Below are 27,624 nucleotides of genomic sequence, written 5' to 3' on the forward strand. Positions count from 1 at the left end.
GGGTATTTACAGTGATCTTAAAAAATAGCTTTTTCAGATGGTTACAAACAAATTAATTAATTTAATTCCTCGTCGGCCAATTTAGAGGTATTATAACCTAATTACTACAATACTTGTTGTGACGCTGCATGTTTAAAGGCTTTAAAGTTACCCGAACAACCACGTCCACGTAGTTGCTTAAAATATTCAAACGTGCCGTGTGAGAATAGAGGGAGGGAGGAGCACCCCCCAAAATGCCAATCCGAATTAAAACTTCACTTTTCTTCTGTAACGTTGAAAAAGTCAGCCCTTTTGAAGGACAAATTCAAAAAAGGTCCACTTTTCTCATTAAAAACGTTGAAATCGGCTCCTTTTTTGAGGGAACATTTCACAAAAAGTCCACTTTTGATCTTACCAGATCCACTATAAGAAAAATATGAGAATTACAGTTAAGTGTTCGAAGTGTTTTTCCCGACATTGTCGTCCATCCCAATTATTATTCCTCGCTCCTCGCAGAATCACCCCGGAATCTCACGCAATATACTTGCAAAAATACATCTTGCGGATGTCCAATTTTTCAAATAAATCACATTATCTGACTATTGCCTCTAACACTTTCATCGTGTTTTTGAATTCACACGATTTATTTTATAAATGGATTGTCCGGCATGACCCAGACAAGTTGCGTGTCCTGTGAGTCGAGTGTCCATGGGCTATCTTTCAGCAACATCTCATTAATAAAGATCCCTGCAGCAAGAAGGTGAACTGCTGGTAACCCCAACTTAAGGGCTTGATATATATATAGACATATAATATATAGACATATTATGCAATAACGTACATCAATTATGATAAATGTATTGATTGTAATAATATCTCATTTAATAAAAATCAATTAAAATGTTTCAATTCATTATCGTTTTAAGAAATCCATAATACGCATAAGGCCAGAAGGCCCCCATCAATTATTATATCCCATGCAATACTCAGAATTCATGAAGCTGAAATATCGTGAGTGAAATTCACCCAGGATGAGATTCAGCAACCATTATGAAGAAAGAGGACATTCTGCCGTTTATTTGAGTTTTTAGATTAAGCAAGTCATGCAAATGTATTAGCATCCACAAAAATGTCTTTAAAACGTTTCCATCGACCTATTAAAGATTGACCTATTGACATATTAAATAAAGATTTATTATGGAATTATGGAAATTATTATGTATATACACGTGATTGGTTTTAGTCGAAATGTTTTAGGCCAAGTAAAATAAATAACATATAGCCTATATCGTCCGGCCTTTCTCGAACTTTGGTGAGGGAGGCCCTTATTACTTGTTAATTTGTTACAAATTTACTATTCATTTCTGTGTAAAATTGCTTTTAATAATACTTCAATGTTGAGTTATCAAACATTTGATTTGAAAAAAAACACCCAACAACAACAAACAAACAAACAAAAACAACAACAGTGTTTAAACTTAAATTGCTGTTTAACTACCAACACGTATGAACATTCATTCGAACACTGATCTTGTCTATTTTGTTCTACATTTGTGCAAAATTTGTTTGTCATCTCTTAAATAGCATTATGTTAGAATGTTTTGCAGCAAGTTTTCAAAGTGTGCATTATGTACACCCTTAAAGAGAAATACATAATGTATTTAGAAACACTGCCTAGTCACATTTTCTGACTTTTCGGGCATTTCAACAAACTTAAAATTAATCAAAGTTCGGCATTATTATGCTCAATAATTATAGTCAATTCATCAGGCCAACGGAAAGCGGCATTGCTATGTGAATTACAATTAACGCTTAGCGCAACGCGTTGGCCGTATTTTTTTTTCTGTATGTTCATTGCTTTAAAAAAAAAATATTTTCAGTATCGTATCGTGATCCAAGTTTGTTTGTTTTTGCAGTTTGGTTGTAGTTTTTTGTACACATTTCGCCATGATTGTAAAGGAGACAAACAAAACTATTCACTGTGTATGTATTATTACTATGTTTTTGTTTTTGAATAAATCACAGAGTTAAGTACATAAACATTGCCTTGACTGTAAAAAAGAATGAAAAAATGTCGCATATTGCATAGCTCATTTTCTAAAACAAAAATCATAGCACTTAGCTTTTTACCAAATGTGTCTGAGACATACTTGTTTTTGCATCACCTAAATTTTTATACGAGAATAGAAATTGACACTGCGGGGGTTCGAACCCGCACCGTCATACACCAGGGTCGAGCGCCTTACCGATTAATACACACTCACAATATTACATATATTTATAAAACTCGTTGACAATTTCTTCAACACCTTCGCTTGCATTTTGCGCTAGTTCTACCAAATTGAATCTCTCAATCCTCTTAGTGCCGTCAGGATGTTTGCCTATTTCCAATTCCGGCTCAAGTTGATCCACAAACTCTTTGTGCTTGTCCACATTGGTCAAATTCGCCATAGCTGACACCCATTTGTACGTTGCTGGGTCAGTTGCTGGCTGCACCTGATGGTAAAATAAAAGGCACGTATGGGACTTATGAATGAGATAATTTTAATTTTTGAAGGAGTCTTTAACGGTTACTAAATACTCGTATAAATATGAACGATTATATAAAATTGGCATAATGTTTACACATCTCCCTACTTATACTTAAACGGAATCAGTCAAATTCTTATGGGTCAACAAAGCAATTAAGATATAATGTTGTAATTGCGGCATTAAATCCCCTAAACCTCCACGTTCAACGGCCAAAATAGCCAGTGTTGTTTATTTTAATTTATCTTGTTATTTCGGCTTAAATGATCACAAGGTTGTGGGCTCGAGCCCCGTCACGGCCTTGGGCAAAACACTTCATATCACTTTTCCCAACCTATACTGCGCCAATAAAGTATCCTTACACTTGGAAAAAATAATCACAATTAAAACTGGACCCTCGTCTATTCAATTGCTTGTAACTTTACTTCTTGAGGTCACATTGGATTCAATGGGCTGTTCCAGATAATAATCAATCCCCCTATAGAGGGCACTGGAATTCCATACTCTTTTTTGTATGTATTCTGGTCTGGAATTCCAGACTTTTTTCACCCAAATTCCTTCACATCATATAATCCAAACCTATAGAGGGCGTCGGAATTCCAGGCTTTTTCCCCCCAACGCGTCGGAATTCCAGACTTTTATTCCCCCAGCGGCATAAGAATTCCAGACTTTTTTTACTCCTTTTTTCCCCAACGCGTCGGAATTCCAGACTTTTTTCACCCAAATTCCTTCACATCATATAATCCAAACCTATAGAGGGCGTCGGAATTCCAGGCTTTTTTCCCCCCAAGGGCGTCGGAATTCCAGGCTTTTCCCCCCAACGCGTAATTCCAGACTTTTATTCCCCCAGCGGCATCAGAATTCCAGACTTTTTTTACTCCTTTTTTTTCCCAACGCGTCGGAATTCCAGACTTTTTTATTCTTAATTTATGGAATTCAAGATTTTTCCCCAAAACTCCTTCAAAGCCATGTACTCCAAACTATAGAGGGCATCGGAATTCCAGACCTTTTCCCCGAACGACGCGTTGAATTCCAGACCCCCCAATATCGCACTCTTAATAACTGGACTTCCAGACTGTCTTCCCCCATGAAACGCCTTCAAAGTCATACTCTAAATCTATAGAGGGCGTTGGACTGCCAACCCTTCCCCCAGCCTGCCAAGAAACCTTTATCTCCTCCCTTTACACATGCCAAATTTTTGGGATCCCAATTTACAAAACCGTAAATGGTCAAGAGCGCAGGAGTAGGAAAATTTGCCAATTTAAGCGTTTCCGTACTGCGTATTTAGAGCGTTTTATTTAAAAGATGGCCTTTGTGTGCCAAAATTGCCCCCCCCCCCGCTAGCCAATAATTGCTTGCCCCCCCCCCCTTTCAGCTGGTTTAAACAAAATCCTGCTCCCCCCATTTTTTATTTAATACCCTCGCCCAGGGCTCATAATTTAGTACTGCAATACCCAAATATACCCATTTATTTCGTACATGGGTGTTTTATCATCATAAAAAAATAAAAATAAATTTTTAGATATTTATATAGCGCTTTATGCCGTAAACAGCCTCAAAGCGCTTTACATTTATTCCGCCGTTATTAGAATATGTCGGAACCACGTTTGCTGCCTACAAATGGCGCAGGGTTCATCAGTACAAAAACTAGTACAACGACTGTGACTACCCCTAACAGCTTCCCATTGCACCTGGGTGGGGTGAGGCAAGCGTGACAAAGCCCCTTGATGCCCAAGGGCGCAACACGGTGGCGGGACGGGGACTCGAACCCACGCACGTCAAGCAAGCTCTCAGATTATGAGTCAAAGGCCGTAACCACTGAGCCACCGTGCCCTCTACGTGTTGGACTCTTTAAGTTTAATATATGTTTCTCGTCCGCGCCCTCCTCCTTTTTTGAAGATTTTTCAAATATCTTTTTATTTTGTAAACTTTCAGTTATAACTTGTTGAAAAAGATGTTTCAGAAGTTGAAACTTATTTTACGGCTTTGTAAATGCATAATACATCATTTAAGAAGAGTTTTGTGATCACTAGAGGGGTCTACCTCTCAAAACAATAAAATAAAAAGGGCCGCCTCCTTTTTCTCAGATATCAATCTGTGTGTAGAATACCCAAAATATGGTGCCAAATACAGGTATTTAGCGTCGTTTTCCAATAAAAAATAGAAAATAAAAAGCCCCTCATCCTCCTAATTTTTAAAAAACCCGGACTAGAAATATATTTTTATTTTTACTTTGCCTTACACATTCCACTTTGTAATTTTGAGAAATCAAATTCAAGAATTTTATTGAACATTCAGCCATAATGTACGATTTCTGTCAATTTTGTTATTCAAATTACCAAAAACGCCGAAATTAGTACTAGTATACCTGCTAGGAAGGGTTTCTGACGCTGTCCATCTTAAAGGTGGGTAACCTGATTGACAATCTCATCCCCCACTTTACCTCATCAAAATGCTGGTTTTGGTATCAGATGAAAGATCATATTTTTCTCATAAACATATTGAAATTTGGCGTTCCAAATCTGTATATTTCCGAAGAAATCATCAAAAAACTGCTGAATTAGTCTCAAATATGGTATAGCTGTAGCCCCCTTTCCAGAAGTATTTAATTATATTTGTACTTGCTCAAGTATCATTTTGTGCAAATTTGTATTACACAATTTGTTGCCGTTCCACGGTGACCTTTTTGTCAGACCTACGGTTAAGAGGTCATAGGTCAAAAAAGGTAGAAATTTCAAATTGCTCATTATAATGGAGCTCAAACTTTGTGGATGGGTGTAACTTTGGCCAAGGAAGCTCAGGTTTGCGTTTGTTAGGTCATGATAGCCGAAAAACGCGAAATACGGGTAGGGTAACCGCCTAGTTAACTTAATTTGACCCCCTAAACGTAAAAAAAAATCTTAAAAAATAATGTAAACCGTAAAAGTTTTTAGCCTTACCAATTCGCCAAACTCAGTAATTTATAGATGCTGCGTCTTCTTGGTAAGCGATTCCAATGAGCAAAATTTGATAAATAATGGAATTGGATATAACTACTCTCTTTATATAAAAACTACAGCTGAAACTAGAAGGATGTGATAACAAAACAGTTTTTTGTCATGCCAAATGTTCCCCTCTAAATGGACTTCTAAAAATTTAATTGGTACTGGTTCTGATAAATGGCGACCTTATAGGTTAGTAGCAAAATACAAAAAGGAGAAAACAATCACTCAACATGGGTTTTTAGGGGGACCATATTTAAAAAAGATGCATGGTACATGTTTTTGAACCATTTTGGATGTACTTAGGTTAAATTTACAATTCATAGAAGGTTTGTTTTTGTTTAAAATTACATCAGTCATTCATATTACACTAAAATGTGGACACGCTAAGAAGAAGAAGACTAAAATGTTTACTCCAAAACGTCTTCGATTTCTTTAAATACTTATTTTTTATATTATGTATGAAGTGAATCCTCACGGCCCTCTACACTATACTCTACGCAAAAACATTAGGTAGGGGCCTACCCTTAATATTAAACCTTTCTTTGTAGAATACAATGTACATGATGCTTTTGATATATATGGTCAATTCCAGCTAAAGCGGGACAAAATTCTCTCTAGGGGCCATTTTAAAAATGTTTTCCATTTCAATTCTAGACTTATCAAATGAGAAGATCATATCATCAGGTGGAAGTGCCATCGGATTGAAAATTAACTTTTCTTGCTAGGCCAAATAAAGTATTAAATGCGCATATGCATGTTACCCACGAATTTAAGCCTTTTTCACCTGTTGTATGCCATAAAATTTCACTTTCTTTAATATCTTTCAATATTTTACGTGTGACCCATACACTACAAATCGGTGAAGACTTTGAACGTAAAATAGAATTTTATTACATATATCTACAAAGATATAAGTATTATTTTTCAGGTGACTAACTTTGGAATTAAAAGTGCTCAAACCCATTACAGGTGAGCGTAGAAACAAATTCAAGTGTAGACCTCTGGAAAAGGCAACCGTTACTACTAGTTTCACAGCATACCCTCACTTACGATCATTGGGTATACCGATCATCAGACGGATAATTTGTCATGATTTCAAGTTAACACAAATGCATATACAGGTATATACATTCTGTGGTGTCAAAACCATGACAAACCTAGCCATTCCAGCACAGTCTCTACTCCAAAAGTAGTCGAAAGTGCTCAACCACTATAAATAGTGGGGGCGTAATATAAGTATTATTTTTCAGGTGACTAACTTTGGAATTAAAAGTGCTCAAACCCATTACAGGTGAGCGTAGAAACAAATTCAAAGTATAGACCTCTGGAAAAGGCAACCGTTACTACTAGTTTCACAGTTACAAAGAAATATTTTGGTTATTACAAATTTTAAGAAAGAACCAGGTGTACAGGTAAGATTGTGTCAATTCATCGAGCTCTTTCCAAAGTGGCTGTCATTTAACATTACTGCAGTAGTTCGAAAGATTAAAATAAATGCTTTATAGAAATATAAAGTTAGATTTTGTATCTCGTCGCAGGATGAGGATCTCGGATGGATTCGTGGGGTAACAGCGTCTGAAAATTAGCAAATTCCTATTAATTTTTTTATAAAAATAAAAATTACCTTTCCATATGTCAATAATTCAGGCTACAATGGCACTAAAATATATTTTAATCAAAATACAAACTACATGGAATATTTAGAATTGATCATTATGGCATTTTGGGTATACACATTTTGAGAATAATGAAGTTGCGAAATTCAAATAGACATTGCAAACAGTTTTATATTATTATTTTAAGTAAAATCATTCCATATTTTCATGCAGCAATATTCTATTTAATCGCGTTTGATGGTTCCTATGAACTAAAACATTATTAAGACATTATTAACTATAATTTAAGTAGGGATTCGTGGGTAGCCAAAATGTTCGTGGGTAACACATATTTGCTGGACTCGTGGATAACATTTGATACGTGGGTAACATCAAATATGATTTTGTGGAATTTTATGAGTAAAATGTATTTGTATAAAATAATCACTTTTACCTCAGAATTATTGTACGAAACTACGTTTCATGATATAGTCATTTATGGCATATTCACTTAACATTTTTCAGAACGATCATTTTATTTTTGATACGCGGGTAACAAAATTATTAGCCAAATTGACTTTGGTGGAACTCAATCGTTTTACATGATGATGATATGGTGCTTTATCTTTGAATTCGTGGGTAACGCCAATTCAATTAAGTCATCATTTCCCCTGGTATGACTTGCTAGTAAAGGCCTATATGCTCAAAGAGAGCACATTGGACGTGACATGATATGCTCCATCAATAACGTAATTTCCTTTATTAATTTTATTATAGTTATTTTTTTATTATAATTATTTTAAAGTGGAAAGTTAACATAGAGAGAATTTTGTCCCTCTTTCGCCATATATAAAAAGAAATGACTATATTTATGTACAAAATCAAAATGCTATAGGTACCATGTTCAGCTGATGGACTTTTCTGAACTGAACAAAATCACAAAAATAATGCATTTTACACCAAATTATACATCAAGATATGCATAACATGCAATATTTTTTCATGGATATTATTTTTTAAATGCATGTGACGTAATCTCTGAAACAAATTGGAAGTCTGTACTCGGCTTGCTTTTAAATTTTTAGCCATTCTAATATTTATTGAGTTTTTAGTAAAATGTGTGTAAAATCACAAGATCTATTTTACAACCCCCAGTCCCAACTCCATCTGTTTTCACCTTTCAGAAAGGACTGTTTTTGGCCATTATAAAAAGTATTGGCAAATATTAAAATTGGACTTTTATTGCCAGTTAAATCCAGTTAAAGGATTATTATGTCTTAAATTAACCTTTATTCAATATTTGACAATGCGACAATATAAATGAAAAATCAGGATTTAAAATTAAACACTTCTAATATTGTTAGACTCAACAAGTTTTCAATTTCTACTTGCAGGCAGAAACCGGTGAAAAACTCTAAATTCTTTAAAAATTAGATCGCTTTAATACCGCTATATTTTCTATAAAGCTGTAGATTGTCGGGTACCATTTTTTGTTGAATTTTATATTTTCCCATGCATCCATTTTATTTAGTACAATGGGCACGATTATTTATTTATTTATTTATTTATTTATTTATTTATTTATTTATTTATTTATTTATTTATTTATTTATTTAAGACCTAGTTTATTTATTTATTTAAAGGAGGATTTCGTGATCCTAACATCCTCTTTTATGACATTTTTCAGTAGATATCCACGAAAAAAGCTTATTTCCAAAATTTCAGTTGATTCCGATTTTTCGTTTGCGAGTTATGCATGATTATGTGTATTACACTGCTCCATAGACAATGTGTTGTAATTTCGTTCTGGTGCACCAGAACGAAATTCAAATTTGGCGATATTTTTGCTAAACGAATTAATCTGCAAGAAATATTTGGTACATAAACATTATGTAGCCAGAGGTATCCAGTGGTGTAAAAATCTCAACTTTTTTTGGGAAAAGTGGGGGGATGCGGCTGTGGATCACGAAATGCCCCTTTAAGGCCTAGTTTGTTTGTTTGTTTGTTTGTTTGTTTGTTTGTTTGTTTGTTTGTTTATTTATTTATTTATTTATTTATTATATTTATTACTAAAATAAAACTGGTGTTTATAAAATAGGTAATGTTTAAAAATACAAAAAATTATGTTTATACAGCACTGAAGCCTGGTTAATTTTGATTGATATTGTAATTTTGGGGGGAAAATGGCTAATGTGTATTATAAATTTAGACCTACACATTACTCATTAATTGTTATTAATTTCATTTTGCTTGTTTCAAACAAGCTATATCAAATTATATATTTTGAAACAAAAAGAACAGTTTATGAATGAATGGGTTACAGAAAACAATTTTTGTTACACCAATCATGCCAATGTATCTGGAATCACTTTGGAAAAGAATGGTGATATTATCAATGAAAAAATGGAACTAGTAAAGAACCCCATATACGGAATTTTTATACAAAATAAATGCAATTCTTAGAATTGGTAGGGGATTGGGCTATGATTTATTTGGCAAAACAGGATAATGTATTCAAAAGTTATGGTCATATTTTCACTTTCTGGGATAAATACAGTGTTAAAAATAAACTACATTTTTAAAGCAATAATGTGCGATTTCAACAGAGAATAGATTCTTATTTGTTTTCCACAAAATGTTAGTTTTCACTGATCACATTATGTCCCCATTTAATTTCAAGCCAAAAATTAACAAATGAGGTAAAGCACTTTTTACAGAGAAAATTGCTATTTCATTCCAGCGCTTATAATTTAATCGTCAATGCAAATAGAGCCGGGGGTATGGTGGCAACAGAAAAAATGGGGACGGCAAAGAGTAAAGTGTCATTAAAATGACTAAAAATGGGACAAAAATGGACAAATGGGGACAAATATTTGGCTTTGCCCCTCCACAGTAAAAGGCTGCGCCCCTGATTGAAGGCGTCGCTGTGATGCAAATCACACATTAAGTTTTAAATTTGTATCTTTGGCCTTCGTCAAGTGACCGTATGGGGAGCGGCAGCACAACCCCCAAAACGGTCCGGTTTTTGCTATTTTCCAATAAAAAGGTCCAAAAGTGGGAGAACAAATTTTAAAAAGGAGATAAGGCATTTACACAGACTAGGGCATCTGCTTTTTGGAATTCTTGCACCCCCACCCCCCCCCCCCCTCCCAATAAATCTGTGTATGTATGGCCCTGGCCTTCATTAACTTTTACAGGCTCAAGCTCAACTTTAGTTCAATTACACAATATTATGGTTATTTTAGTTTGTTTGTTGGAAAATGAACCAAATTTTCAGGGGCTATCTTTATTCAGGCCATTTAGAAGGTGCAAAAGCTCTAAAAATTATTTTTTCAAACAAAAACTATGCACATGATTTTTCCAAATGGGCAACCTTTTCGGGCTGTTGAGGAAGGGGCGGCAAAATTGGATTTTCTTCAGCCCCCCGGGGAAGGGGCGGCCACGGTACGCCACTGAGTAGCAACAGAATGGCGCACGCAAAAACGTCTGGCTATAGGCCTATGCAGACAGCAGACGGTAACGTAGCCGCGGGGTGGTGGTGGTTGTGGGTGAGGGGTGGGTTGGGGGTAGGGGGCCAAAAGAAAAAAAGTGCCACTCTGACAAAAAATGAAAGAGAAAACCGAGAAGGCAAAGGAAAAGAAAACGGTACAACCAAATTACCCCGTTCATGGGCCACAATAGTGTCAAAATACCGAATTTTTGCTACTCGAGCACATTGTCCCAATAAACCCCTTTTTGGAAACTCGGAAGACTTTACATGTGCAGTGTCTCAAAATAATACAACGGGGAATTTTTTATTTTGCTCCCCCTATATTACCTGAACTAGGAAGTCGTGCAATTGACGGAATTTCTTCTTGAAGTCTCTCCATCCGTATTCCCCTTCCAGTCTCTTTTGAAGCTCAGCGTCGACATTTTCATAGCCTTGGTTGAAGTACGGATAGGCTGAGTACCATTCGCTAGCCCTTCTTGATGGATAGTGTTTGCGTCCAAATTTTGCAACTACATGATCCAACATTTCCCTTGCAGGTGAAAGCACTTTCTCGCACATGTCGATGATTTCCTTCTCTTTGACAGGTGGCTTGATCAGCAACATCTTTTCAAGTTCAAAATGAGCCTTTCTTGTTTTATCGTAACGTCCATCCTCTAACTTCATAGCATCATTTACCATCTTGATAGCATCTTCTTTAGCAGCACGGTCTACATGCTTCTCATCTTCTGTGACATTGTGAAGAGACAACCCCGCCATTTTGCGTGTCATGGACAATACATCATCGCGATCCTCTAGGCAATGAATGATCCTGGCACAATCTTTACGAAATCGCCACATTGTAGCCCAGCGTGCCAAGTCAGCTGGATTCGAGTAAATAGAGTTTATCATATGCCGACAAGCTTCGAAACTGCCAACATCTACTGCCTCTAAAAATAGGGATCTAGCACGACGAAAGTCTTTAATTGCCAAAGCATGGCGACCTTCTGCAAGCTTCCAATCAGCTGTTTTGATCCGCCCTTCTACGGTGTTTATTTTGCTTAGCTGTCTGACGTAGTCTCCTGCCATTTTGAAGTCGGTTTCTTGTCCGCGCTTCAGATGACAATCAATCAATCCTTGAAGTATTTCCCTTCGGCTTTCTTGATCATTATCAGGGCAGGTCTTAGCTTTCTCATAGTACTCCAGGGCTGAACTTCGCGTATATAATGTCTGCATATCCCCCACCAAGTGAATCAGCCACCCAAGATTCTTCAGAGCGTTCGAATCATCCACATTCTTTTCCAGCTGTTCCAGAATGCACTTTTCGAATTTTTCTATTGCGTTGCTACACTCCCAGTATACTTGCCCCTGAAAGCGTAGCGTATTGTTGGCAGTCGTCTCAGTACACCATTTAACAGCTGTGTCGATCCCTTTCCTCAGGTAATCTATTCCGACTTTATCATGTTCATCATATCTAAGCAGGAATCGCCCATAATTGAAAAAAATCTTGACATTGTTTGTAGGTGTATCATTATGGACTCGTGTTACGGCCTGCCCGTACTCTTCTTTTGCCTTCTCCATATTCGTTTTTCTGTCTTCTGTGGTACTCAGTTCTTCGTATATGGAAGCCCGGGTGGTGTGAAATAAAGCTGCATCATCCAGTTTTATCGCGTCATTAATTGCTTTCAGCGCTAATGGAAGTAACGATTTCGGTTCGGTTTCTTCTGGAAGTTCATTGACATACCAAGGTTGTTTTCTATTAATTCCCTGATATTTACGCAAGTATATCAGTGACAACTGATGATATAACATTGGGTCACATTCTTGTTGCTTTAGTTTTAAGGCTGTGTCCACACAACTTAACGCCTTCTCCCACTGTTTGCGCTTGCGATAATATCTGGTCGCATGATCAAGAACCTTCATGTTCTCTGGGTCTAACATTAAGGCCTTCTCAAAATACGATTGCGCCTTATCCTGTTTGTTTTCATGCGACAGAACCACGCCGTAATAGAGATTTGCGAGAACATGTTCATCGTTAAGCTGCAAGGCTTTCTCGTACATTTCCCTTTCTCGTTCGGTATAGTTAGTTACATCTTTGGGGATGCCCTCTTGGACTCGAGCGAATCGGCCGAAACTGATGCCAAAATGCACTAGCAACTCCGCTTTATCCTTTTTGTCTTCCTGCGGAAAGGCATCTGTAGCTTTCTTGAAATATGTGACACACTCATCAACTCTGGTTGGACCTAGTCGTGCAAGTGCGAACGCTCTGGTGACATCAATGTAGGCCCCGATGTAGGCATCAGTTTTTGTTGTGCGCTTCTTTTGTAATTCGCTCACCTCTTGTATACGACGTTTTTTTTCGTTGGCGTCATGCATCTTTTCGCCTCGAATGACTGAAGCTAACGATTGGTGAACTATACTGTATCCGATTCGTGCATCTTCCTTTTCAAGTTTTCCAATCTCTTTTCCTGCTTCAACCAATGATTTGTTTGCCTCATGCAGATCATTCGGGCGCGAATAATCAGACATGAAAAGAAATGCTCGAAAAAGCAATGCTGGTATTGTCATAAAACCGGGTTCATGTTTTGATTTGGTATTAACAGTTTCTATCACTGATTTACAATCTCTCGATCCATCTGGATACAAGTTCCAGTCAAAATGACATGAAGTTGCAGCAGAGCTTGCAGCGTCCATCATGTTTGTGTATTTCGTATCTGCTTCTGCAACTGTAAAATGAAATAGGAAGTTATTGTAATACGAGCATAGCTAGTAATACATTACAAGGCGGTACTCGCCTGCTTTCGTGATCAACTGCTTGCGCTACATGTAGTGATACCCAGCAGTAAACTCCCTTAAGGTGGTACTACACTACACCCCCGGATAAATTTTGTGACTAATTATGCATTTTTCTCAAAAAACAAACAAACAAACTACACACTGGTAACAAAAGTTATGTATATTATAGGGGCAAAGAATCCAATTACTTCACTGAAATTTCAGTGATTCAAGACAAGTGGCTCCCCAGCAAACACAAAACATAAAAGGTTGTCAGAAAATGTTTAAATGTCGGGTTATATAAAGGGTATATTAAGAGTACAAAACGTTTTCATAACCTTAAAAAACATTTTTTGATAATCTACTGCTCAGCAACCAAAACTGTTTTACAGAAAACGTTTAAATGTCGGGTTATATAAAGGGTATAAAAACGTTTTAATAACATTCCAAAAACATTCTTGAAAACTTGATACAAAATATTCTAAACAGAATGTTATTTTTGGGTTGAAAAAATATTTTGCGAAAAATGTTTGCCCAAAATATTTTCAATAACGTTTTAAAAACGTTTTCATGACCTTTATATAACCCGACATTTAAATGTTATTAAAACGTTTGTACCTAAACCAAAAGCCAAAATATAACTTATTTAAAACGTTTTTCAAAGGTTTTTGTGTTTGCTGGGATTATATATGTTAAGAAATGAGGTACATTCTACCGGTACCTCTTTTCTTATCATAAATAACGTACCGCTCGTCTTGAGTCACTGAAATTCCAGTGTAGTATTCCATGCCCTTATAATATGCATAACTTTTGTTACCAGTGTATTGTTATTTTTTGAGAAAAATGCAAAAACAGTCACAAATTAATCAAGGGCTGTAGTACCACCTTAATCTAATTCTATGGGATACAATAGGTGCGAAGGTGGCTCTGGAAGGTGGTACCCGGGGTATATACCACCCGATCACCCTACGCCACCCCACTGCCCTACCCGTATTACCCACATCCATCCCACCATCCTATATCTACCACCCCACACACCCTTATACCTCAGCCATCAACCCCACCCACTACCCCACCACACCCTGACACCATAACTATCCTTAGCACCACATCAATTTGTAAGCGCTCTTTAGCAAAGTCATAGTTCATGGAATTTACAACCGTATGACAAAACAGGCGAAAATAGTAACTTTTTGCACAAGATTTGCAATTGCAAAGAGAATTGGCCATTGCTCATTGAAATGAAGTTAGTATAACGACTTTGACCAATATACGTGTGCCCTTTCATTTACTGAAAATTTGAAAAATATTGTTAGGAGCACTTGAGATTTTGACTTTTAAAACCTACATCTTGGTCAAAAATTGTGCTTATATAGGTCGTTTTCAACAGATTTTTCACATTCGCGTTGCTATAAACATTGACTTGCGTCATTTGTTGACGGAACGAAAAAAGTGCCAAAAAGGTCCACTTTATGAGCATAGTGGGTGAAAAAAAAACCAGGTTGTTGAAGCTTTTACCGCTAGAAAGGTCCAAATTTGCCTATTTGCGAGCGTTGCTTTTATATCTTAAAACATCTAACTATTGAAAGAAGATCTTATTTTCGAGAAAAATGCTTTCGAGAATAATGCGTCACAACCCCCAAAACCCCATGTCCCGATTGGGGTCATCAAAACATTTGATGCTGATATCTTGATGTGGATAACTTCAGCATCGTAAAAAAACACCGGGAATTACAAACTATTTATTGTATATTGTAGACAAAATTGTTGTAACACATCTTTCATAGCAAGGAGTAAACATAATTTTACCCTTTATGTCTAAAATTTCCTGTCCCGAAATTTGCGCCAGCTACAGTCACGAAAAATTGAAAGCGCTCTGAGAAGAAGATCAATTTTGTTTAGTAGTATATTTTTTTTTATATTTCACATAGCCAAAACGGCTTTTATTTCCCTGTGCTCAATGGGAGAAAGACATGTATACAGAAAATGAAAAACTACACAGAATTACATAATGCAGGAGAACATTGAAAATAAAACATTACATGATGTTTGAAAAGAGCGCAATCCATTACAGCTTTTAAAAAGAATGGTGAAAGTTAACAACACATCTGTTCTAAAACATGCCATTTATCAATAAATTTGAGCATTGTATTATTACTAATAGCAATTCGTTTCTCAAGCTTGTAATGAAATTTAATCAAATGCAGAAAAGACACAAAAGATGGCTTTTGGTTTTTAAATCTACTGTCATAAATAACCTTTTTGATTAAAATGACACATATATTCAGTAAAGTATCAGAACCAAAACCAAAAATAATATGCTTATAGTTTAAATCAATGTTTCCATCAATATTGTCTATATACCATGATCCAAAATCATTCCACATCTTCTTTGCATATTTACAATCCCAAAACAAATGGTTCAAAGATTCAGGAGAGTTATTACAAAAGGTACACATTTCACTGTTCACAAGGTTCATCTTATACAGTTTACTATTTGTCATTAGACAATTAAGATTAATCTTATATTGAAAAATCCTGGTTCTTATATCATAAGTTGACTTGAAAGGCATAAGACCCATTCCATGTCAACTCCAGGGATGTGCACCGCAGCACCTCTTCAATTTTTTTTCTTTTTCTGTGTGGTGGTAGATATTGATGAGAAAGTAAAATCCCGAAATTTGAGCTTCATACTCCATTTCGTTTTCCCGTGGCATCAATTTGAAATTTAGGGGGTCAGCATAAAAAATGTGTTGTAACGCGAAAGACGACGTTTGGAGGTCCATAAATGTATAAAGGGAACCCTTTACAACTTTGAAAAGTATGTATCCTGGGATACTTATTTGTGTAGAATTCAAATCTGGCATCAGAAAACGTGTAACTACTTTACTTTAAAAGATATAGGGCCCTCAAAATGCAACTTCGTCCATCCAGGACCAATGTCAGACAATTTGATCCACCATCAACTTCAGGTATGTTGAAAATATGTCCTTGGACAACATTTCTGAGAGATATTGGCTTGGGGTCTCGATGGCTTCAACACATTAGTCAGGTTTGCATTCTCCATAGAGTTGTACATATTTTTGATTTCGCATGTATAATGACTTATGTACAAGTCTATGGAGAATGCAAACCTAACTAATGTGTTAAAGCCATCGAGACCCCAAGCCAATATCTCTCAGAAATGTTGTCCAAGGACATATTTTCAACATACCTGAAGTTGATGGTGGATCAAATTGTCTGACATTGGTTTTCAGGGGGGTCAAAATGTACAAAAAATGTACAATTGGGGTTTTGCATGGGTAATATCTCAGCTAAAAGTATTCTAATAGGCTCAATATTGGATAAGAGTATTGTCCTACCAAAGGGCTCTGACTGGCAAAAAAATGGACAGTAAAATTATTTTTACTTTTGGAGTTCTGACCCCCAAAGTTGGTCCTGGATGGACGAAGTTGCATTTTGAGGGCCCTATATCTTTTAGAGTAAAGGAGTTACAAGTTTTCTGATGCCAGATTTGAATTCTACACAAATAAGTATCCCAGGATACATACTTTTCAAAGTTGTAAAGGGTGCCCTTTATACATTTATGGACCTCCAAACGTCGTCTTTCGCGTTACGACACATTTTTTATGCTGACCCCCCTAAATTTCAAATGGATGCCACGGGAAAACGAAATGAAGTATGAAGCTCAAATTTTCGGGATTTTACTTTCTCCTCAATATCTACCACCACACAGAAAAAGAAAAAAATTGAAGAGGTGCTGCGGTGCACATCCCTGGAGTTGACATGGAATGGGTCATAAGATAAATAACACTCCATTCATCGTCAAAAATCTTAAACTCATTCTTATACTTTTTCTGTGATGTTGGAGACTCTTGTATTCTCTGTACAAAAATACGATTAATACATTGAGATGTCATTTTACTAATATTGATTTCTTTATCTTCATGATACAACACGAAACCTTTAGGAGTACAAAGATCCCTGTCAAAACCTTGTTTCAAAACTTGCTTCCATGAGGAAGGAATTGCATCAATAATGCTCCTCCATTGCAAAAAATACTTCTTAAAAATCCCCCTATCACTCCAGACCTTGAATGGAACAATCGTACCATCAGTGTAAAATAAGTCGCTAACTAACTTCATACCATGGATCAAGAAATGCTGAAAATAGATGGACTGGCGATTCACAAGGATGCGACGATTGTTCCAAATGCATTGCTGGTGTGGGTCGACATTATCAGGATTTGTTAAATTAATATACGAAATCAACATATCTTTATAAAAGGATGGAATATGCCATTTCATTATCTGCTTTGGGGAGATATTACAATAAAAGATTAAATCATTACCATATGGGATGATAAATTCATTCAAAATAATTTTCCAAGGTGCTGAAGTGGTATTGTATTTACTAACCAACTTAATTTTCTGAGCAGCAAAAATAGATTTTACATCAACCATTTTCAGCCTTCCCTGATCAATTTCACCAATAATTGTGTTTCTCTTAACAAAACCTTTACCTCCATTCCAAAGAAAATTATAAATAACAGTGTCAATTTGCTGAATCACATGGTCAGGGATATGAATGACTGATGCCAAATAAATAAATTTTGATAATGCAAATGTTTTGATCAAGAGGATTTTACCAGAAAGGGTTAAGTTTCTAGTTTTCCAAATATTTAACAGAGTCTTTATATGCTTGATTTTTGGAACAAAGTTCAGATTCCCAGCAGCATCGTTATCATAAGAAAAATACACACCCAATGCCTTAACGGGATTATTTGGCCACTCAACATTCAATGGTTTTTCTTTGCAATTTCTTTTAGAACCAAGCCATAACGCTTGAGATTTACTTACATTTAATTTCAATCCAGAGACCTTAGAGAAAAGATCTAAAACCTTTAAAAGATTATTTGCTGACTGAACATCATTTAAAACACATGTAGTGTCATCTGCATACTGAATTAACTTAAGTTCAAAGTTATTCACAATTATACCAGAAATAGATGTGTCTTCACGTATTGAACATGACAATAATTCTATCGCCAAAATAAACAAGTAAGAGCTCAATGGGTCACCCTGTCGCACGCCGCGCCCCACCGAAAAGTAATGTGATGTAAGCCCATTATTAAGAATACAACTACTAATATTAGTGTAAAGGGCTTTGACATACTTAACAAAACTTGGACCAAAATTCATTCGATTTAAAGCTTGAACTAGTGGCAAATGATGGTCATAGACCACAAACCTAGCTGGGGCATGTTTGTGTTGTGGAGGTATCCGACCTGGTCATGAGGTTTGTTGTCACCGAGTTTTGAGTCCTGTACCGTCCTTTTCCAGAAAATGCAATTCTAAGATTTGACCCCAGATGACCTTTGACCTGACCCCTGCAAGATGTTCCATAATTCCCCCCTGGTCATGAGTTGTCACGGAGTTTGAGCCCTGTACCTCTTGCAGATGTCCAGATAACACAATTCTAAGATTTGGCCCCAGAATGATGTCCTTTGACCTGACCCCTGCAAAATGTTCCAACATGGTCATGAGGTTGTCGCCGAGATTGAGCCCCGTACCTCTTACAGATGTCCAGATATTGAAATCCGAAGATTTGACCCCAGCTGACCTTTGACCTGATCCTGCAAAATATTCTAAAATGTTACTCTTGTCACCAAGTTTATTGTCACTGAGTTTGAGCCCCGTATGCAGCATTTGTAAGATTTGACCTCTGCATGATCTTTGACCTGACCCCTGCAAATTGTTCCCCTGGTTGTGAGGTTGGTTGTCACTGAGTTTGAGCCCCATATACCCCTTACGGGGCTATCATTTTCTTCGGAAGGGGGTCCCAAATATACAGGGGGGGGGTCATGCATTGTCGGAAAGAAAAATACGCGTCGGGGGGGGGGTATACTTTTGATGACCAAAATGTAGGGAGTCACAAGATGACCACAGATAGTGTGTTTATCTTATTCAAAACTAGCAGGAGCTAGTACTAGAGTAAACAGGAGCAGTTTAGTAAACGGGCAGTGGTTAATAAAGATGGTGAACGGTGATGATAAACATGGTGTCTTCGACTAAAACATGAATAAGCATTATTATTACCCAGGTATAATTCTGGCTTACCCTGTCCACCCTGTGTTTTGCAGGTTAGGGTTTGGGGGATGTCATTTTCTTCGGCGGGGGGGGTCATGAATATGTCGGTGACCGCAGTAAAAATTTTATGACCCTATCGCGGGCAAATTTTTACGACCCCCCCCTATATTGGGTCGAAAATTTTTTATGACCCTCCCCCCTTCCACCTACAAAGACTCAAGACAAACTATTCATTGCCGGAACAAAGGCGAGGAGCGCACCAAAAGTGCATTAAAAGTACAGGTCTACTAAATGAAGCCTATTATTAACATGATTAAGCATTTTTCCAAAGTGAGGGTAAAACACATCTTGTATAATAAGTATAACTTGTCAACTTAAGGGCTGGGGTATGAACGTTTGGACAGTATTTATTTTGGGACATTAGAGCACATCAGACATATCGAATTGCATTCTGAATACGAAGAATGTCATTCTGATATCAAATAATTTTGATTTTGTGAAATTCGCAATTTAATACACATTTTATGGCAAATCATTAAAAATTGATATTTTTGATATTTAACAGTACTTGAAGTAAACTTTATAAATCTGATGATTTATACTTAAAGTGTATTTAGGTGGGATGAAAAGCCGACGATCAATTGAAAATTTTGACCTTTGGTATTGAAGATATGGATTTTTTTCCCAAAACACCAAAAAAATTAGGTCTTTTGGAAAAAAATCCATATCTTCAATATGAAAGGTCAAAATTTTCAATTGACCGTCGGCTTTTCCTCCTGCTACATACACTTTAAGAATATATCATTAGATTTATATAATTTACTTCGAGGACTGTATTATATCAAAAATTTGAAAAATATCAAATTTTTATAATTTGTCATAAAATTTGTATTATATTGTGATTTTCAAAAATGAAAATTATTTGATATCAGAAAGACATGCTTCGTATTCAGAATGCAATCGATAGGTCTGGTGCTCTCAGGTCCCACAAAAAATACTGTCGAAACCCAATAAATGCTCATTTTAGATCCCTTAACGAACAATTTAACTGCCCGTTTTGATCTTGCCTTGCTTTTCACAGATTGCATTGTAAATTTATGTTTAAGGGCTCGAATAGCGACGTTTTCACATATTTTTTGTGGGACATGAGAGCACATCAGACATATCGAATTGCATTTTGAATACGAGGAATATCCTTCTGCTATCAAATAATTTTGATTATTTTTTATACACACTTTATGGCAAACTATTAAAAAGTGATTTTTTGAAATTTAAAAGTCCTCAAAGTAAATTGCATAAACTATAATCTAACGATATGCACTATGAAGTTGGGATGAACAGCCGTTCATTATATGAAAATTTTGACCTTTCGTATTGAAGATATAGATTTCGACCTCAAAACACTAAAAATATGTATATAGATCTTTTTGAAAAAAAAATGTTTATGTTTAATATATGAAATGTCAACATTTTCAATTGATCATGTTGATGGTCGGCCTTTTTTATCCCAGCTACATAGAGTGCAGACAATAATCTAGAAAGTGTGGGGGTGTGTGGTTTTTTTTTTTTTTTTTTGGGGGGGTTGGTGTTGGAGAGGGGTTTACCAATTTTGTTTAAATGATTAGGGGCTGTGCAATAATTATGAGCCCTGGGGGAAGCAATTTTCGGTAAGCCAAGGGGGGCAAGCGATTTTTGGCACACACATTCATGGGGCGTCTTTTTAATTAAACGTTCCAAAAAGCCTTTGGACAACAGTACGGAAATGCTTTAATATGCAAATTTTCTTGCCGCTCGCACCATATATCAAGAGTTTGCAAATTGGGATCCAAAATTTGGCAATATGTTCAAAGAAGGGGGGGCAAAGATTTTTTGGCAGGCCGGAGGGGGGGGGCAAGTGATTTTTGGCAGGCCGAGAGGGGGGTGGGGTAAGCAATTTTTGGTGGGCCGTTCAGAAAGTTTACCCCGGGGGGTCATAATTATTGCACAGCCCCTTAAATCTATAAAGCAACTTATGTAGTATTAATGTAAACAAGCAGATTTATAGTTGGGCCAACATAATTATAGTTTGTTTCTTCACACACAAAGTTCTCAAGATGTACCCATGACCTAAGTACCACCATGATGAGCCCCAGGGGGCCACTCACACACATGGTCTGTACGCATGCGTGTCCAAAAAAGCAAATAAAAAGGGGGTGTTTTTTCCGGCAAGGTGCATGACGCATTTATTAGGGTCTAAAAAACACTGATTTTCAAGAATAAGGGTAGTTTTCTGAATCTGAACAACTTGTTAAATAGGGTACCTTTTCAAATTGTTGGTAAATTACGAGTTCAAAAGGGTACGGTACATTTGATGCATTTTCACTAGCCAAAAAAGCTCAAAAACTTGTTAGGGGTAAATTCTATATTAAATAACCTTATTAAGGGGATAAATTTGCTGGTAGGGTAAAACTCGTTTAGGGGGTGTTTGAAAAAAATTTGGTCACGCATGCGTACACTGTCATATTTGAGTGCCCCTCGGGTGATGAGCTTTACCCCCCCCCCCCACTGGCTACGCCACTGGTGAACACCCCTACAGACCTATGCACCTTGGAATTGTCGAGGTATACTACATACCTGTACCTAGTTCCTCTAGCTTTCAAAATCATCACAGGAAAATTCCAGTATTGAGCATATTTCTTCAGCACGTCAAAGTCATCCCTCATATCAGACGATTTAGAGCAAAATTATAAAAGTACAGCTTTCATCAGCAGTGATACCAAGATATAATTCCAGTTCAATGAATTGGTGGTCTGATACATTTAGGCCAAATTCATATCAGCAGTCAGCACCCAAATTAGATTTCATTAAATTAACTTTTTAAACTTTCCAAACTATGCCACACAGTATACTCCAATACTTATACTAAAGTACAGCTGAGTCCCACAACAGGGCTCACAACCAACAAACATGTTATTTATATAGCCAAGGTTAATTATTTGTAACCCTTTTCCCTAAAATTCAGCCTTGCTTTCATAAACCATATATATGTTTCTCGTGCCACAGTTTCAGGACATATTATTCATACCCTGTAAACACCCCTATAAATCATGGAAATTCTCTTATTCCCATGCTATAATTGAAACTCCACTACATTGACATTTAACCTTGAATGCCATTATTTTAACTAGTGCTTACTACACTCTAAATTACAGGGATTTGAATTCAAATCCAAAAAACTTACTTTCAAAACTTAGTTAGGGACCAATCAATATAGGATTAAAATAAGCCTTTACAAAGTTTTATAAATTTCAGTCCCACAGGGACTTCAAAGACTTATTTTCAAGTTTAAAAGATTTAATTTTTAAATCCGATGCGGACTGTAATCAGTGACAAAACCTTTGGATTAAAAAATAAGACTATCCTTAGACTTAAAATGTCAAATCCTTGAAAGATTAAAAATGCAAGTGACAGCAAGTCCATTGGATTTAATATTCAAGTCCTTTAAGATTTACTTTTAAGCATATCTGGGATTTATAATAATATATAAGTAATACGTCTATTCACGGCAGTAATACTAGGACTACTTCTTTCATAAAGTTCAAGCAATCACCAATTATCACCAGGCATCACCAACCATCACCAGCTATCACTAGCCATCACCAACCGTCACCAGCTATCACCAGCCATCACCAACCATCACCAGCTATCACTAGCCATCACCAACCGTCACCAGCTATCACCAACACCAACCATCACCAACCATCACCAGCTATCACTAACCATCACCAACTGTCACCAGCTATCACTAGCCATCACCAACCGTCACCAGCTATCACCAACCATTGGTTTAATGTTTAAGTCTTTCGAAAGATTTAAAAATAGATTTTCATTTCCCGATCCCAAAAGTAAAATTTAAATCCAGCCCCGCGTAAAATAAATCTTTAAAGACTTAAAAATGTACAAGTCTCAACTAATATTTTAAGTCTTTCTAATTTAGAGTGTACACCAATCACTGTCACTATTATTCAAGTTTTTTGCAATAACCTTTCAATTCCCTCTGAGCCCTTCCAAAATCATATTAGCCATCAATCCTCTCATACACACATTCCCTGGGCCGGCTAACGGCTTGGATGACGAACAGATGATAATTGCATTTTGAGAACAGGGTATGAGTTTTTTGTACCCATTATTGTCAAAGGTTATTCAATGAATAAACAAATATATTGGGGTTCAAGAACTGTGCCCTGATAGATGAGCAAAAGAACATGTGCAATTTCACTTTGTTGTAGTTCGCAACACAAACTTAAATAACGGGCAAAACAGACACATCATTTATCGGTATGACATTTTCGTATTGGTGCTGCCCTATCTATCTACCTATTGTTAGGGGGTGGAATTATTTTACAAAATAACAGGTATTATTTTTCTGCAGTGCTTAAAATATGTACAGACCATAGATAATAAATTATCAAAAAGAAAAAAATCAAATCAATAAAGCTAACCCCCCTGTACATACCCCCTGAAGATTTGAAATTAAGGTTGCCGAATTCGGAAGACTTGCACTGTACAAAAGTATAGGAATTTGTGATTTCAGGATAACATTGTTCAAATACAATTTATTTGCATAAATGTGGTAATTTTTAGAGTCTATAATTGCTTAGCATACATAAAAGCATATATTGTATGATATTTTGCATTTAATATTCAGTCAACAGGGGGGGTCACATACCCCAGCATGTATTCATTCACACAGATCTCAGTTCATTGCGCTAAGTACTCACTAAAGTCAAAGTTTCTCTGTTTTATATTGTAACTACCCTACTTGGTAACAGCAGCATTAAAATCACCAATGCTTGCTTCAGCCTTTGATGTAACATATTGTTCAGAGTTGGCAAAGGTGATTAATGGCAGGTTCTTGTAATCCCTTTTTAGTCTGACAGAGCAGTATTCGGGCGTACCGTACTTCAGGATAAAGTCTTGACACCTTTCCCTCTTCTTCTATTTCACTATATATGTTCTGGTCTACCTCATCTGCAGTTGTGAAAGGCCCACCGAGAACTTTCAGTTTCTGAAGATCCTTATTTATGACTGGAATCTGAAACAGGAAGCGCTTACCAAGGAAGGTCTAACTGTCAAAGAAATCGCAAATGTTAGGGTGGATAGAAGAAGAAATAAATATCTTCAGAAAGATCTAGGTGGGCCTAGATGAGGTAGACTGGCCCGGGGGCACTTTAATATTATGAAATGTATCATAGATAGTGAAGTCTTCTTCACTATATATGAATGGATAGGTGTAGGGCTGGCACTTTCGCACCAAGTGGCATTCGGTGAGAGCAAAATATCAAAAATATGGGGTCATTGGGTGAGAGTGTGTTTTTTGGCATTCAGTGAGAGCAAAATTTACAAAATATGGGGTTATTGGGTGAGAGACGGACCATTTCGATCTAAATTATGGAGGCGTTGGGTGAGAGTTCTTAATGGCTTGTAATTTCCAAAGTCAGTGATAGATGACTTGTTGCTGTTCAAATGGAAATATAAGGTTCTTTGAGTGACAGATCGAAAGGAAATATGGGGTCTTTTGGTGCTAGCACATGCTCATAAAAAATATGGGATGGGGTCTTTGGGTGACAGCAATGTTGAAAAAGGGGGTCTTAACAGCCCTACATATGCATCACCTCTTAAGTTGGAGTGCCCCCCCCCCCGGGTAGACCAGCTCTGTCAATACCAAAAAGTAGTGACATTTTAGACTGAAAAAGGATTATAAGAACCTGCCATTAATCACCTATGCCAAAATCTTGAAGGTTTATCTGAACAATGTTGATGGTTTAGCTGAAGCAAGCATTGGTGATTTTAATGCTGCTGTTGATGTTCTACACCAAGTAGGTTAGTTACATATACAATATAAAACAGAGAAACTTTGACTTTAGTGAGAACTTAGCTCAATGAACTGAGATATCTGTGTGAATGTATACATATTGGGTAGGCCTATGTGCCTCCAAGTTGACTGAATATTAAATGCAAAATATCATACAATAAATGTTAATGTCTGCCAAACAATCATAGACTCTTAAATTACCACATTTGTGGTAATAAATTGTATTTGAACAATGTTATCCCGAAGGTCACAAATTCCCTATACCTTTGTACAGTGCAAGTCTTCCGAATTCGGCAACCTTAATTTCAAATATTCAGGGGGTATGTACAGGGGGTTAGAATTATTTGATTTCAAAATGAAGTTGATTTATATGTTAAGATAGGTCAGCTACATATTTTAAGAGGTGCAGAAAAAAAAGTTGGTGCTAATTCCACCCCCTACTATTGTGCAGAGCTACTACGGTATGGGTTCCTCGTACTAACTTTGTTGCCAGTGGAAGAAAACGGGAAGATTACAATGGTTTGTTTCCAGCGGAAGAACCAAACGATTACAATACCTAGCTGGGGGGTGTAAACCCCAGCTAGGTAAAAACCCCCCAGCTAGGTAAAAATAAAGTTCCACTCTAACGAATCGAACGCTTTTTCAAAATCTAAGAACAAAAGAAGACCAGAAATATTTTTGAATTTGGTATACTCCATAATATCATTAATAGAACGAACTGAGTCACCAAAAAAAACTTTGGTCAGTATGAATCAAATTATGAATAACCTTTTCGCTAGGGCTTTAGAGGCAATTTTGTAGTCTACATTAAGTAAGGATATGGGTCTCCAATTCTTTAACTTGCATCTGTCTTTACCTTATTTCTCAATCAACGTAATCACAGCTTGCCTCTGAGAAGATGACATTTCTCCTTTATTCAAACCTTTATTTAATACATGCACCAAAAAAGTATCAATTTTATTCCAGAATTGCAAGTACCATTCACATGATAAACCATCATTACCCGGACTTTTATTCTTTGACATTTTACTAAGTACATTAAAACACTCAACTTTTGTAAGGTTACCTTCACACTTTATCATGTCCAAGTCAGTTAAAGTTGGTATGCTATTACCTTGCAAAAAGGTATTATTTCCGGAAGAAGTTATATCAACCTTCGATTCATAAATATTTTTATAGTACTCACTTTGTGCATTCAAAATAGACATAGGTTTAATTTCTGTACCATCATCAGAAACAATCTTTTTACACTGGTTTTTTCTGCAATTCCTTTTTTCAAGGCCCAAAAAATACTTATTGCTTTTCTCACCTTTTTCTGCCCAACGAATTCTTGAGCGAACAATTATACCATCAATAATTTTTGTATCAAGCTCCTCCAAAACAGATTTAACCGAATTAATCTCATTTAAAGTATCTTGAGAAGGATCATTAGCCAAAGACTTCTCCAATGAATTAAGTTTACCGCTAAGCTCTTTAATTCTGTCTCTACGAAAAACACACTTTTTCTTGGCATACTTCATTGTTTCATTTCTAACCTTATATTTGATCCATTCCCATTTAGCTTGAGGATCAGATAAAGAATCATCATTTAACCAAATATCAAGATTCTTGTTCATGTCATTCACATAATCATCCTCATTAAGATAAGAATTATTGAATTTCCAGTGACCAGGACCCCGTACAGGGTCTTTTTGAAGTTGTACATTCCAAGTGATACCAGAGTGGTCAGTTCTTAAACCTGGAACAATATCTGCTTTAGTCACATACTCAATTAAATTATTGCTAATAAGAAAATAATCAAGTCTACATTGAATAAGAGGATTAGGTTGTCTACACGTAAATCTACGAATATTAGGATGTAAATATCTCCATATATCTAAAACATCAAAATTATCCATAATATCAGAGATTTTTTTCAACAACATTCTCTTTAATTCTTTCATGACCACCTTTTTTTATCAAGCATAGCATTCAAAATACAATTAAATTCTCCTGCAATAATAATCCTTTCATTGCTACCGAAATTACTTTCATCAAACAAATCATTTAGTAGTATATTTGACACGGAGAGTCAAAAATATCTCGGAAAAACTCGGAAATATTGATTTTGAGATATAGCCAAACAAAGGCAATATTTCCTTTTGTTTCCTGTTGTTTTGGAACTTCTTCAATTGCTCATATCTTTGGAACAGGTTGTTTAATTTCAATGGGTTTTTTGGCAACATGCAGCTTCGTAAATGCCTTTTACTATCCTATAAGAAATTAATATTTCCGAGTTCCGATTGATTTTGCTTGATCGCATCACATATATTAAAAAAAATAATAGAAAAATCATTTTGAAATGTCTATTTTC

General features: G+C 36.3%; 1 protein-coding gene across 1 annotated transcript; it reads right to left on the reverse strand.

The window, feature by feature from the left end:
* Nucleotides 1–27,169, reverse strand: LOC140161995 (uncharacterized). The gene is made up of 3 exons (XM_072185286.1): nt 26,581–27,169; nt 10,905–13,279; nt 1–2,475 (listed from the first exon to the last, which is right to left on the reverse strand). Exons 1-3 carry the CDS (start codon nt 27,167–27,169, stop codon nt 2,248–2,250), a joined length of 3,192 nt encoding a protein of 1,063 aa, XP_072041387.1. The 3' UTR covers nt 1–2,247.
* Nucleotides 27,170–27,624: the final 455 nt, after the last annotated feature.

This window comes from Amphiura filiformis, chromosome 10, assembly GCF_039555335.1.
Source record: "Amphiura filiformis chromosome 10, Afil_fr2py, whole genome shotgun sequence".
In the NCBI taxonomy this organism is placed as follows: domain Eukaryota; kingdom Metazoa; phylum Echinodermata; class Ophiuroidea; order Amphilepidida; family Amphiuridae; genus Amphiura; species Amphiura filiformis.

Excerpts from the sequence above, each read along its gene's own strand:
- LOC140161995 (XM_072185286.1), bottom strand. The coding sequence starts at position 27,169 with ATGGATAATTTTGATGTTTTAGATATATGGAGATATTTACATCCTAAT. Across the intron at positions 13,280-26,580 it reads AATTCGTTGGGCAGAAAAAG|TTGCAGAAGCAGATACGAAA; the intron begins GTGAGAAAAGCA and ends TTCATTTTACAG. Across the intron at positions 2,476-10,904 it reads TGCACGACTTCCTAGTTCAG|GTGCAGCCAGCAACTGACCC; the intron begins GTAATATAGGGG and ends TTTTACCATCAG.